Source organism: Apium graveolens, unplaced genomic scaffold, assembly GCF_009905375.1.
Source record: "Apium graveolens cultivar Ventura unplaced genomic scaffold, ASM990537v1 ctg4366, whole genome shotgun sequence".
Lineage (NCBI taxonomy): Eukaryota > Viridiplantae > Streptophyta > Magnoliopsida > Apiales > Apiaceae > Apium > Apium graveolens.
In genome coordinates this window covers 36,216-51,509 of record NW_027418507.1, presented here as the reverse complement: position 1 = coordinate 51,509, position 15,294 = coordinate 36,216, and the positions used below count along the sequence as shown (strand labels likewise).

Genomic DNA, 15,294 nt, shown 5'->3' with positions numbered 1-15,294 from the left:
ATTCAGGTCTAGACCGGATTTTTTCAGGTCTAGACCGGATTGTTTCAGGTCTTGGACTGGACCGAACCGAACACCGGATTTTTTCAATTATAAGGACCGGAGACCGGACCAGGTATGTTCAGTCCGGTCCGGTCCAGGTCTTGGACCGGTAGACCCGGTCCATTCCGGGTTACAGGTCTAAACTGGAATTTTGTGCAGCCCTATACATCAACAACTCTATCATTATCAGAAATTATAAAATTAAATTGCATTTTTTATGGACGATAACTCGAAACGCTAAATAATTTAGAAAGAATGCCCAAAATACACCACTTTCCACCTTCAACTGCCCAAAATGCCCAGATGCGCTCGAACCGCCCAAAATACCCACGAAATACGCATTTTAGGGATGCGTATTCAGCCTTTTAAATTTTAACAAAGAATACGCATGTTGAACATGCATATTCACTTTTGATTTTACAAAGGATACGCATGTTCAACATGCGTATTCACAAAAAAACAAAAAGTGAATACGCATGTTGAACATGCGTAGTCTTTGTTAAAATTTTAAAAACTGAACCCGCATCCCCCACATGCGTATTCAGTGGGTAAAAAAGACGGAACATCCCGCCAATAGATATTTTGGGCAGATTTTCCCAAATGGTGGGCATTTTGGTTTTTCACCCAATAATTGATGTCTTAGAGTAAAGTAATTGCATATGTTTTGCATTACCATTGATATTAATTTTTAACAATAAATTTTTCAAAAGTTTCTAATACCCAAATAATGATTAAACTAACTTTCCACTAGATTTTCGTGAAACATCATATACGCATTTTAAATTTGTAATGGTTTAAATTTTTTTAATAATTATTCTTATCATTAAATATTTTTTTCTTTAAAATATCACTATTAATTTTTAATAAAGAAATTATTATGAAATTTGCTTATTTTAGTTTTATAAAAAAATATTATGAAAAGATGACTTATAAGGTCTCCCAATAAACTAAACTAATGTGTACTACATTTAGAGTGGTGTATTCAATTGACATTTTTAAGGATTTTTTTGAATTTTGAAAATCTTAGGGTATTCAATTTAGATTCTAATTTTTTTTAAGATCTGTTGTTATTCAATAGAGATTGAAAAAAGTCTTTTAAAATTTGGGGTATTCAAATTAGATTTTAAAAATTACATTAAAATTTGGTGGTATTCAATTTGGATTTTAAAAAATCCAAAAATCTGGTGGTATTCAAAACTCCATGGATTTTTTTGTATTTTATAAAATTGTAGATTTTAATGGATTTGCTAGTGTATTTTATATTTTCAGAAATCTTATAAAAATCCAAGAGATTTTGATGGATTTGTAGAAATCACTATTCAAATCAGCAAAACTCTACGAGTAGAGATGAGAAAATAATCCGATCTGACGGATATCCGATCCGAAACACGAAATTTTGGATATACCGAACCCGATTTTTTGGATTTGTATTTGGATATGGATTTAATTTTTAAACCCGAAAATTTTTGGATTTGAATTTGGATTTGGATATTAGGAATACCGATCCGAAACCCGATCCGAAATCTGAAATGCTATCCGAACCCGATCCGAACCTGAAACCCGAAAAAAACCCGAATTAATAAATATATACATATATATATATATATTATATAATATTAGAATTTTATATATTACATATTATAATATTATATATAATATATATATATTCTATAATTTACCTTATACATATTATTATTATATAAAATATATATTCTATAATTTACCTTATACATATTATTATATAATTTTTTAAACATATATTTTTATATTTATGTTAAAAATTAATTAATTATATAGTTTAATGAAATATAATTATTCAATCATTTAAATGGGTGATAAGGTTTATAAGGTTAACAAAATATATTTTAGTAATAAATCTAAAAAACTGTGTATCAATTGATTAGTTGATTTTTTAAATATTAGTTATACATATAATAACACAATTAATGATGTGGTGGAGTGGTTGAAAATGACACGTTAAAACTCTTTTTCTACAAGTCGCGTGTTCGATCTCAAACATTTGCAATATCATTAATTATACAAATTTTCAGATTTCGGGTTCGGGTTCGGGTATGAATATCCAATTCAAAAAACTTCGTGTTTCGGATATACCGAATACGATCCGAAATCCGCTGAATCGGGTTCGGGTATTCATTTTTAGGTATTTTTCGGGTTCGGGTCGGGTTCAGATATGGATTAAATTTTCGGGTTTGGATATGGATTCTGCAATACCCGACCCGATCCGACCCGATTGTCATCCCTATCTACGAGATTTATTAAACAACTCCGCTAAAATCCGCTTATACAATTAAAATCAGCCAAAATCAGCAGCATTCATTCAAAATCGATGAATTGTTATAAATACTCTAAAGTTTGAATTGAATACACCCTCCTTAGTTTCTAATATAAATTTTCAAAAATTTCTTAAACATAAAAGCGACTAAATTATATGTTTAGGATGATTTGGATGTACGTACTCATTTTAGAGTTGTATTGGTGTACACTTTTTCTTATATATAATTTTAAAATTATTTTAATTATTATTTATCTTACAAAAAACTAATATTTCTAAATTATTGTTTTTTAAAATTGCTCTTTTGGATTATAAGTAATATTTTGAATATCATCATATTTTTATTATGTTTTTAAATTCAAATTGAATATGTCAAGATTTTGATAGATTTTTTAAATCTGGATAAAATATAATCAGAATTTAATGAAATTATTAAAATTCAAATTAAATAACTCCGGATTGAATACCATGAATTTTTAAAGATCCTTGAAAATCTTGATTTAATACACTAATGTTTAGTTTTAATCTACACCATCCATTTAATCATCTATCCACCTCAAGGTAATCAACACCGTCCGTTTACTCATTAAAATGAATATTTTCATCAACTTTTTCATAATATCAATATTTTTGAATCACAGCTGCTCTGCAAGAGAGAGAGGGAGTACATTCATACAATTCTCAACAACTGCTCGGACAAAGAGAGGGTAATGATTCATTGCTTCTAAATCATTTATTTATCATGAATTCTTGATTACTATTATTGTTTATGTGTTTGAATTTGAAAGTTTAATTCTTTATATATGTGACAAGCTCAATGTTTAATTCTGTTTAAACTAATATGTGATGATCTTAAATTTTGATTTTTTTATTTCTTCTTTTATATGTGATAGGCACAAAATTTGATCTTTCTTGGATTGAAACCGTGATAAAGCTTGAATCTTTATAAGAATAATGAGCTACAAAAATGTTGATCATTGGAGTAATCTTCCTGCAAGGCTTTTTATATTTATTGCACAAAGGTTTAGTTTTCTTGGCCATTTTTTTCGATTATGGAAGAACTCAGCTAGTGATCTCGAGAAGCCTTGTTTACCTCCCGCCAGCTTGCCATTACTTAGTGAAGGTCACAATGATTCTAACAATGTAGAAACACATGATAGTGGTTCTGATTTTAATGGTTGGAGTGATCTTCCCCCTGAAATTCTTGTTCTTATTTCGCGGAAGTTTAGTTTACTCAGTGATTATTATAGATTTATTGCTGTTTGCAAATCATGGAGGGATTCAGTTAGTGAACTTGAGAAGCCTTGTTTGCCTTTAACAGGAGTTCCATTTCTTTTTCTTGCTGAAGATGTTGCTCCTGGAGCTATGCTTGCATATGACCCCAGTCAAGAAAATGACAGGAATGATAATATAGAGTACCACAAATACGATCATAGCAAAAATTCAGTTGGTAGTAGTCGTGGTTTGTTCAGTCTTTTAACCCGTAAAACATACTCCATTCACTTACCAGAAGCTGCTGGAAGACTAGTATTGGGGACTAATAAAGGATGGCTCGTAACTCTAGGCAGAGATTTGCAAATAAACCTCTTGCATCCGCTGTTGAACCACCAAATCTCACTTCCTAACATGCTTACCTTTCCTGATTGGAATTCCTTCCATAAACGCTATGAGCCTGAAAATGCTGCTGACTTTTATATCCGGAAAGTTGCTGTATCTTCTAATATACTAAATGAAGATCCAGCTTTTCGCTTATATCATCACCACCCAAGCCCTTCTCCTACTGTTATGACTATATATGGAAGTAATTCGATTTTAGGTTTTGCTAGATTGGGAGACAATGTGTGGACAGATGTGGACGTTTCTTCGCGCAACTTTGATGATGTTGTTTACCATGAAGGGAATTTTTTTGCAGTAGATTGTCATGGGAGTGTATTTGTGTGTGGCATTAATGATGAAGGAGGAGGAGATATCCGAGGAACAGAAATCGCATCGCTTAGACCTACTAAAGAATGGGACAAAAAGTACTTGGTTAAATCAACATCAGGATCTAGTCTTTTGTTACTTGTGCGGTATCTTAAGAAAACGCTGATTAAATACCGCACAACTAATTTCTCCGTATGGAGGTTGGATATGGAAAATTCTGAGGCTCTTGAGAATATTTCATACACTTTGAAAGAAGTGAATGACTTGGGGAACGAGGCTTTATTTGTTGGAAATGCTTCATCCACAGCTATATTATCATCAGAAATCATAAAGCCAAACTGCATCTATTTTACGGATGACCACCGGGAAGGCTACTACCGTGATGGAGGCGGCCATGACATGGGGATCTTCAGCATGGAGCATCACACAATTGAACCCCATTTTCAAGGAAAATCCTACCATCCCATCTCGCCTCCACTTTGGTATATTTGATATGCAACAGCAAAGTCGATCTGCAATTTGATAATCTTGGCACGACACTGCATTTTTTTCATTCTGTATCATTCCCGTTTAGGCAGAGAATTGTAATTTTGAACTTGAGTACTTGGTAACTATTGTATTGTTTTATGAAATAATGTCATTTTTTAAAGGAAGAATATGGTTGCTCTTTGTAAATTAAGTTCAAGTATGGTACTTTTATAAATTAAGTTTTTTTTAAGTGTTATTCGCAGTTTATGCTAGGCGGCTTCAACTAATTCTTTGACTGGAAATGAACTCAATTGCATAAAGGTCTGGGCCATGTTATGTAATGCCATAGACATTCTGTTGTCAACTAATCTTATGTTGCAGGCTTCTTTGAGCTGGTATCTATTCTGTTGTCAGATGATTCTGTATGTGCATTATCCATATCATGTATGAGCATTGACAGCATTTTGGCCGATGATGCTTTGGATTGTTTGGAATATTTTTTAATTAGAATGTTTTTTAATCTGAGGCGTGTGTTCTAATATTTTTCTAGCATATTTATGAGGATGTTGTTTGAGGTTTTCAAGTTATGTCATGCTGTTAATAGTGTGCATTCTTGTGCTTTATAACACGAGGAGCTTAATGTTGACTTTCCATTATTTGAGGTAAAATTGTAATTATATAAATGGGACTCCAAAATAGATTATCATTGTAGACGGGAGACGATGAACTATGCTTTAGTTGACAAGGTTGAATGATTATGTTCATTCATTCTATTAACTCTAAATTTAGGGAACAAGGATACTTGTACCAGAAGAAAAAATCACTTAACATCCAGAAAAAAATCTGTTTGATCTGATACATATAAGAACCTGTAAAAAGGCCTTCTTTCTCGATGTGAAAGAGTTAGATATATGTATGTACATTACATATAATTTGAGTTGATAGTACTATACTTTCTCTTTAGGATTTGCTTGCCATATTTCCGAATCTGAAATTTTCTTTATTATAGCTCTCTACATATGGAATTTATGTTCTGTATAAGTGGATCTATTTTGTTGCAGTAACTTGTCATGCTTGTGTTTGTAGCTAGAGATGGTGGTGCTTAATCTATGGGGTTTTCTGGGGACGATCCTCGTGACTGTGGTGTACAACCATTGTTTTGAGTTACATATTTATTTTCTTTAGAGCTAGTACATACAATACTAACATTTATATACAAAGAATCTAGTGATAGTCAGGACGTCATAGCACTCAAGGAAGCACTAGACCTGTAAAATAATAAGGAAATAACTTGGCTATAAAAGCTTTCTAGATTTTAAAACTGGATCCCTGCAGGTTTTTGATCGATTTAAGGATGCTTTCTAAATCCTTAAAGCAAGAGATCCTGAAGATGCAAAATTTTCGTATGGATTATTTTACATTCATTGTACTTTCTGGCATGATATATTTTGTTTTCTCATCTGCTTAACAGGGTTGAAGCTTACGAGCCTGGTTGAGGCTGCTCAGAATTATCATGTGGTTCTAGATAAGAAAATAGGAAATTGTGCAACGGAGTCCAAGATTTGAAAGTTGTTTATGCTCACGATTTTATTATCTAACATATCCGTATCATTATATGGCAGGAAATATTAGAGTTTACTGTAGAATCAGACCATTTCTTTCGGGCCAAAGTCGGAAACAGAACACTATTGATTATATGGGTGAGAATGGTCATTTGGTGGTCAAGAATCCGTCGAGGCAAGGCAAGGCTAGCTAGTCATCGTCTCTTTAAGTTTAATAGTGTTTGGTCCTGCTGCAAGTCAAGGTATCGTTAAACTTGCGCAAATAACGTTAACAAATTTGGGATGAGTACTTGCAACGAATTTCAGTAGAATTTAGTCAGTCGATTTAGTACGGTCAAATTTAGCTAACCACATCCCTTATTTTCAACTTTCTTTTTTTGTTTAGCATTATGTAGACATTGAAGTGCAATCCTAGTTTTTTAACTTACTACACCTTAGAGCAACTTCAACAAGTTAGCTATTTAAGATCCTAAACTCAAATTTAGGGAATATTGTATAAAATAGAGCTCCAACAGCATCATAATCCTTTCTTAAAAAGTTAGCATCCTAATCCTTCCTTAAAAAGTTAGCATCCTCCCTCATCCCTTATTTATAAGTAATCTATAGTGAATCATTACCTTCATTTTAATAATAAAAAATCCAATTCTCTCTCTTTCTCCATATCAAATGCATAACAATATTATTAGAATCCACTTATAAGTAATGTTGTTGGAGTTGACATACAATAAAATACCTTAAAACACTAGAATTCATTTTTATAATAATATTTTTAAGGAACATGTTAGCACTCTATTGGAGTTGCTCTCAGGGATATGTGTTCTCGCTAACTGTGTTTACTAATTCATTTTTATAGGGTTTCAACTATTAAGTTTGTGTCCATTGTTGTGGGCAAGTAGGACTTTTTATGTAAAAGTAGATCCTCCAGCTAGAGGTTTTAATTTCTTCTTAGTAGTGCCCTAGTTGACTTGAACTTACTAATAATTTAAGGGAGGGTTGGATCATGTCCAGAATAGAATTGAGAAAGGGAAATGAGTAGAAAATAAAGGATTGATCTAGAATTGTTTTAATTGCTTGGTTCGGATCCTGAAACGGAATAAAAACCTTATCTGAATACATTTATTTTTTATTTTTATTATTAAGCGATCTCAATATATTCAAATGTATTATATTTTTAACAATATAATATATTGGTATTATAAACTAACATAATTAACTATGGTATTATAATCTAACATAATTAACTATTCAATAGCACCATTACTTTTTTTAATAAATTAACATATAAATTATATCAAAATTATTTTTAATTTATAAAAACTAAATAATTTTTAATTTTTAATTTTTAATTTTTAAAATTAATTTTGCATATTGATCTATTTTTTTGGTCAAATATTTAAATTATAATTGAAATAAAAAAAACAAAAGTGGGAAAGAGAGTCCAAATATCTAGTGCGGTGGGGAATGGAGTTTGAGTAATTTGGGATAAACTTACGACTAAAAAAGGGAAAAGGAAATGACCGATTTTACTAAACAAATATCAACAAAGGGAATGAGCGCACTTATTTTAAATTTCCTTTCCCTTTGTTGAATAACCTGTATCAAACGCCCCCTAACTTGAATTAGTCGGAAGCATTAGCACTTTTGTTTGAATTTTGTTTATTTAATCTTATAACTTTGAAAAAACAATAACCAATTAATGAGGAATTAGCATACCCACTCCCGCGGTTCGTAGTCTAATCCCTTATTTCAGAGTTTTAGAATGGATGGAAAACAAGTGTAGAGTAGGTAAAATTAATTTCAGTTTCACTCGTAATTATATCCCCAAGTCTTTTAAGAAACGAAAGTAATTGAAGATTAATGCATATTTGACATATTTTCGCTTAAAAAATGGGATGGAAGTATTTTATTTCTTAATCACTTCCTTCATTCTCTTTTAAAAACTCGGAAGAAAAGCCTAAGTAACCCCCTTTTATATTTTTTTAAGAAGGGTGTAAATAAATGAGGTAATTCATCATTTCTAAATCGAATCTTGTTTCGCTCGATTGAGGAATAGTAAAATTGGCATTCTCTCAGTTACAATGATCAACGTTTTTCTATAATAGATCTTTAGTTAAAATTAATACATAGTTGAAATTAACTCAATCTTTTTTTTAACTTTCCAATTTCTTTCTTATTTATTTGAATTTCTCTCAATTAATCTATTAGAATAAATTTTCTACATATATGTCACGTCTTTCAATCCAACCGACAAAAGCCCAGAATTTTTTATCCGAATATATATATGCAAGTTTTGAGTAATAGCCATAATTTTTATTGTATTCCTTGGCCATGTTTGTTTAATGGTATTAAACAGGGGATAGAATTATAATCCTTTAAATTTTTCAATCCCATGTTTGTTTTGTAAAAAATTATTGAAGAGTTATCCAAGGATTATAATCCTTTAAATTATCATATCCCATGTTTGTTTTGTTTGAGAAGAGGATAGGACTATAATCCCATCTAATGCTTGGTGGGAGGAGGTATTGTTTTATCCCCTCCTACAAGTCATTTTTTAAAAGATTATAATCCCTCTCATTGTTATCTCATATTAAACAAACATAGGATTGGAAAATTTAAAGGACTATATTACAATCCCAAGTACTATCCCACAAAACAAACATAGGATAAAGTTTTAAAGGATTATATTCCAATCCTACATTTAATCCTTTCAAACAAACTTAGGATAAGATTATTTAATCCATAGGACTAATTTTGATGAGATTAGTTATCCCTGGATTATTATCCCGGGATTAAAATCCCACGAAACAAACATGGCCCTTGAGAGCTGTTAACTTCCCGTTATAAATAAATGATCTTATCATAGATCCGTTGTAGTATTGGAATGTATAAAAATGGAAACAACAACATTATGCGCCATTAAAATTGTATAATAATGAAAAGAACAACCCTATAAGCCTTTTTTTTTTGCATTTCGTTTACTTATCAAATCCGGCTCTACAATCTAGTTTGATTTTGTAGTCCAAATAATCCCGTTCATGACGTATGTGGAATAATAGTAATTATTGAAACAAAAAAATTATGCAAACAATCGAAATAACTTTATCCCCACCAGTCCAATGCATAAAATCTTTGTAGTATTTAGAATCATTCATGAACATCACTATAAAATGATTAAAACATTTACGGCTTCTGTATAAATTAAAAGTTTCTAACAGGTATACACCATTGGTATCGTGTCTTTTGACTATATTTTTTTTAGTAAATGCCAGGTAATCAAAAATTGGATCCCAAAACCGTTTCGAAATGACAAGTGACATGTTCTGATCCGTCATAATGCAATTAATGAAATAAATTTCATGTATTTACATCAATCTCACCAAATAAAATAACTTAAAATGATATATCACGCACATCATTTTGAAACTATATTTTGAACTTAATTCTGGTACCTACCACTACTCATTTTTTTGTAATTTGACTGTTCATTTTTTTTACTTTTATAATTTAACTGTTATTTCCTTTTTAGAAGTATAGGGTATCAGAGGAATCATGATTGAATCACTATTTTTTTTCTTTTATATGAGGATAATCACAAATAAAAATAAATAACATGTACTAAAGTTATAATATTCCACAATCAAATTTATGTAAGCATTACTTGATAAATTCCTCATTTTAAGTATAATTTTTTCAGCATCTTTTTTAAAGAAATGCCTAAATTTCCAATTAAAAACTAAAATTGCAACTAAATATTTGAAATGTTTTTTTTAATCTAAAATAGGTCTCCAATATTTTATTATATTAATTTATTATCTATTAATTTGGATCAATAAAATATGATAGGGGTGAATGTTTAATATTTATATATGATCTTATAAGCCATAAAGTAAAGATAAATAATTATATATATGAATTCAGGTCCATTCAGGTCTAGACCGGATTTTTTCAGGTCTAGACCGGATTGTTTCAGGTCTTGGACCTGGACCGAACCGAACACCGGATTTTTTCAATTATAAGGACCGGAGACCGGACCAGGTATGTTCAGTCCGGTCCGGTCCAGGTCTTGGACCGGTAGACCCGGTCCAGTCCGGGTTACAGGTCTAAACTGGAATTTTGTGCAGCCCTATACATCAACAACTCTATCATTATCAGAAATTATAAAATTAAATTGCATTTTTTATGGACGATAACTCGAAACGCTAAATAATTTAGAAAGAATGCCCAAAATACACCACTTTCCACCTTCAACTGCCCAAAATGCCCAGATGCGCTCGAACCGCCCAAAATACCCACGAAATACGCATTTTAGGGATGCGTATTCAGCCTTTTAAATTTTAACAAAGAATACGCATGTTGAACATGCATATTCACTTTTGATTTTACAAAGGATACGCATGTTCAACATGCGTATTCACAAAAAAACAAAAAGTGAATACGCATGTTGAACATGCGTAGTCTTTGTTAAAATTTTAAAAACTGAACCCGCATCCCCCACATGCGTATTCAGTGGGTAAAAAAGACGGAACATCCCGCCAATAGCTATTTTGGGCAGATTTTCCAAATGGTGGGCATTTTGGTTTTTCACCCAATAATTGATGTCTTAGAGTAAAGTAATTGCATATGTTTTGCATTACCATTGATATTAATTTTTAACAATAAATTTTTCAAAAGTTTCTAATACCCAAATAATGATTAAACTAACTTTCCACTAGATTTTCGTGAAACATCATATACGCATTTAATTTGTAATGGTTTAAATTTTTTAATAATTATTCTTATCATTAAATATTTTTTCTTTAAAATATCACTATTAATTTTTAATAAAGAAATTATTATGAAATTTGCTTATTTTAGTTTTATAAAAAAATATTATGAAAAGATGACTTATAAGGTCTCCCAATAAACTAAACTAATGTGTACTACATTTAGAGTGGTGTATTCAATTGACATTTTTAAGGATTTTTTTGAATTTTGAAAATCTTAGGGTATTCAATTTAGATTCTAATTTTTTTAAGATCTGTTGTTATTCAATAGAGATTGAAAAAAGTCTTTTAAAATTTGGGGTATTCAAATTAGATTTTAAAAAGTACATTAAAATCTGGTGGTATTCAATTTGGATTTTAAAAAATCCAAAAATCTGGTGGTATTCAAAACTCCATGGATTTTTTTGTATTTTATAAAATTGTAGATTTTAATGGATTTGCTAGCGTATTTTATATTTTCAGAAATCTTATAAAAATCCAAGAGATTTTGATGGATTTGTAGAAATCACTATTCAAATCAGCAAAACTCTACGAGTAGAGATGGGAAAATAATCCGATCTGACGGATATCCGATCCGAAACACGAAATTTTGGATATACCGAACCCGATTTTTTGGATTTGTATTTGGATATGGATTTAATTTTTAAACCCGAAAATTTTTGGATTTGAATTTGGATTTGGATATTAGGAATACCGATCCGAAACCCGATCCGAAATCTGAAATGCTATCCGAACCCGATCCGAACCTGAAACCCGAAAAAAACCCGAATTAATAAATATATACATATATATATTATATAATATTAGAATTTTATATATTACATATTATAATATTATATATAATATATATATATTCTATAATTTACCTTATACATATTATTATTATATAAAATATATATTCTATAATTTACCTTATACATATTATTATATAATTTTTTAAACATATATTTTTATATTTATGTTAAAAATTAATTAATTATATAGTTTAATGAAATATAATTATTCAATCATTTAAATGGGTGATAAGGTTTATAAGGTTAACAAAACATATTTTAGTAATAAATCTAAAAAACTGTGTATCAATTGATTAGTTGATTTTTTAAATATTAGTTATACATATAATAACACAATTAATGATGTGGTGGAGTGGTTGAAAATGACACGTTAAAACTCTTTTTCTACAAGTCGGGTGTTCGATCCCAAACATTTGCAATATCATTAATTATACAAATTTTCAGATTTCGGGTTCGGGTTCGGGTATGAATATCCAATTCAAAAAACTTCGTGTTTCGGATATACCCGAATACGATCCGAAATCCGCTGAATCGGGTTCGGGTATTCATTTTTAGGTATTTTTCGGGTTCGGGTCGGGTTCAGATATGGATAAAATTTTCGGGTTTGGATATGGATTCTGCAATACCCGACCCGATCCGACCCGATTGTCATCCCTATCTACGAGATTTATTAAACAACTCCGCTAAAATCCGCTTATACAATTAAAATCAGCCAAAATCAGCAGCATTCATTCAAAATCGATGAATTGTTATAAATACTCTAAAGTTTGAATTGAATACACCCTCCTTAGTTTCTAATATAAATTTTCAAAAATTTCTTAAACATAAAAGCGACTAAATTATATGTTTAGGAATGATTTGGATGTACGTACTCATTTTAGAGTTGTATTGGTGTACACTTTTTCTTATATATAATTTTAAAATTATTTTAATTATTATTTATCTTACAAAAAACTAATATTTCTAAATTATTGTTTTTTAAAATTGCTCTTTTGGATTATAAGTAATATTTTGAATATCATCATATTTTAATTATGTTTTTAAATCCAAATTGAATATGTCAAGATTTTGATAGATTTTTTAAATCTGGATAAAATATAATCAGAATTTAATGAAATTATTAAAATTCAAATTAAATAACTCCGGATTGAATACCATGAATTTTTAAAGATCCTTGAAAATCTTGATTTAATACACTAATGTTTAGTTTTAATCTACACCATCCATTTAATCATCTATCCACCTCAAGGTAATCAACACCGTCCGTTTACTCATTAAAATGAATATTTTCATCAACTTTTTCATAATATCAATATTTTTGAATCACAGCTGCTCTGCAAGAGAGAGAGGGAGTACATTCATACAATTCTCAACAACTGCTCGGACAAGAGAGGGTAATGATTCATTGCTTCTAAATCATTTATTTATCATGAATTCTTGATTAATATTATTGTTTATGTGTTTGAATTTGAAAGTTTAATTCTTTATATATGTGACAAGCTCAATGTTTAATTCTGTTTAAACTAATATGTGATGATCTTAAATTTTGATTTTTTTATTTCTTCTTTTATATGTGATAGGCACAAAATTTGATCTTTCTTGGATTGAAACCGTGATAAAGCTTGAATCTTTATAAGAATAATGAGCTACAAAAATGTTGATCATTGGAGTAATCTTCCTGCAAGGCTTTTTATATTTATTGCACAAAGGTTTAGTTTTCTTGGCCATTTTTTTCGATTATGGAAGAACTCAGCTAGTGATCTCGAGAAGCCTTGTTTACCTCCCGCCAGCTTGCCATTACTTAGTGAAGGTCACAATGATTCTAACAATGTAGAAACACATGATAGTGGTTCTGATTTTAATGGTTGGAGTGATCTTCCCCCTGAAATTCTTGTTCTTATTTCGCGGAAGTTTAGTTTACTCAGTGATTATTATAGATTTATTGCTGTTTGCAAATCATGGAGGGATTCAGTTAGTGAACTTGAGAAGCCTTGTTTGCCTTTAACAGGAGTTCCATTTCTTTTTCTTGCTGAAGATGTTGCTCCTGGAGCTATGCTTGCATATGACCCCAGTCAAGAAAATGACAGGAATGATAATATAGAGTACCACAAATACGATCATAGCAAAAATTCAGTTGGTAGTAGTCGTGGTTTGTTCAGTCTTTTAACCCGTAAAACATACTCCATTCACTTACCAGAAGCTGCTGGAAGACTAGTATTGGGGACTAATAAAGGATGGCTCGTAACTCTAGGCAGAGATTTGCAAATAAACCTCTTGCATCCGCTGTTGAACCACCAAATCTCACTTCCTAACATGCTTACCTTTCCTGATTGGAATTCCTTCCATAAACGCTATGAGCCTGAAAATGCTGCTGACTTTTATATCCGGAAAGTTGCTGTATCTTCTAATATACTAAATGAAGATCCAGCTTTTCGCTTATATCATCACCACCCAAGCCCTTCTCCTACTGTTATGACTATATATGGAAGTAATTCGATTTTAGGTTTTGCTAGATTGGGAGACAATGTGTGGACAGATGTGGACGTTTCTTCGCGCAACTTTGATGATGTTGTTTACCATGAAGGGAATTTTTTTGCAGTAGATTGTCATGGGAGTGTATTTGTGTGTGGCATTAATGATGAAGGAGGAGGAGATATCCGAGGAACAGAAATCGCATCGCTTAGACCTACTAAAGAATGGGACAAAAAGTACTTGGTTAAATCAACATCAGGATCTAGTCTTTTGTTACTTGTGCGGTATCTTAAGAAAACGCTGATTAAATACCGCACAACTAATTTCTCCGTATGGAGGTTGGATATGGAAAATTCTGAGGCTCTTGAGAATATTTCATACACTTTGAAAGAAGTGAATGACTTGGGGAACGAGGCTTTATTTGTTGGAAATGCTTCATCCACAGCTATATTATCATCAGAAATCATAAAGCCAAACTGCATCTATTTTACGGATGACCACCGGGAAGGCTACTACCGTGATGGAGGCGGCCATGACATGGGGATCTTCAGCATGGAGCATCACACAATTGAACCCCATTTTCAAGGAAAATCCTACCATCCCATCTCGCCTCCACTTTGGTATATTTGATATGCAACAGCAAAGTCGATCTGCAATTTGATAATCTTGGCACGACACTGCATTTTTTTCATTCTGTATCATTCCCGTTTAGGCAGAGAATTGTAATTTTGAACTTGAGTACTTGGTAACTATTGTATTGTTTTATGAAATAATGTCATTTTTTAAAGGAAGAATATGGTTGCTCTTTGTAAATTAAGTTCAAGTATGGTACTTTTATAAATTAAGTTTTTTTTAAGTGTTATTCGCAGTTTATGCTAGGCGGCTTCAACTAATTCTTTGACTGGAAATGAACTCAATTGCATAAAGGTCTGGGCCATGTTATGTAATGCCATAGACATTCTGTTGTCAACAATCTTATG

The 15,294-nt window shown here is 31.1% G+C and overlaps 2 protein-coding genes across 2 annotated transcripts; both read left to right on the top strand.

Annotated features, from left to right (window-relative positions):
* The first annotated feature begins 3,286 nt into the window (after nt 1-3,286).
* LOC141701762 (putative F-box protein At5g55150) lies at nt 3,287-4,747 on the top strand. Its single transcript, XM_074505405.1, has one exon. The coding sequence runs from the start codon at nt 3,287-3,289 to the stop codon at nt 4,745-4,747; it is 1,461 nt and encodes a 486-aa protein (XP_074361506.1).
* An 8,736-nt stretch (nt 4,748-13,483) lies between these two features.
* Nucleotides 13,484-14,944, top strand: LOC141701761 (putative F-box protein At5g55150). Its single transcript, XM_074505404.1, has one exon. It carries the CDS (start codon nt 13,484-13,486, stop codon nt 14,942-14,944), a length of 1,461 nt encoding a protein of 486 aa, XP_074361505.1.
* The last annotated feature ends 350 nt before the right edge of the window (nt 14,945-15,294 follow it).

Bases quoted from the DNA above. Each gene is read 5' to 3' on its own strand.
- LOC141701762 (XM_074505405.1), top strand. From the start codon at position 3,287: ATGAGCTACAAAAATGTTGATCATTGGAGTAATCTTCCTGCAAGGCTT.
- LOC141701761 (XM_074505404.1), top strand. From the start codon at position 13,484: ATGAGCTACAAAAATGTTGATCATTGGAGTAATCTTCCTGCAAGGCTT.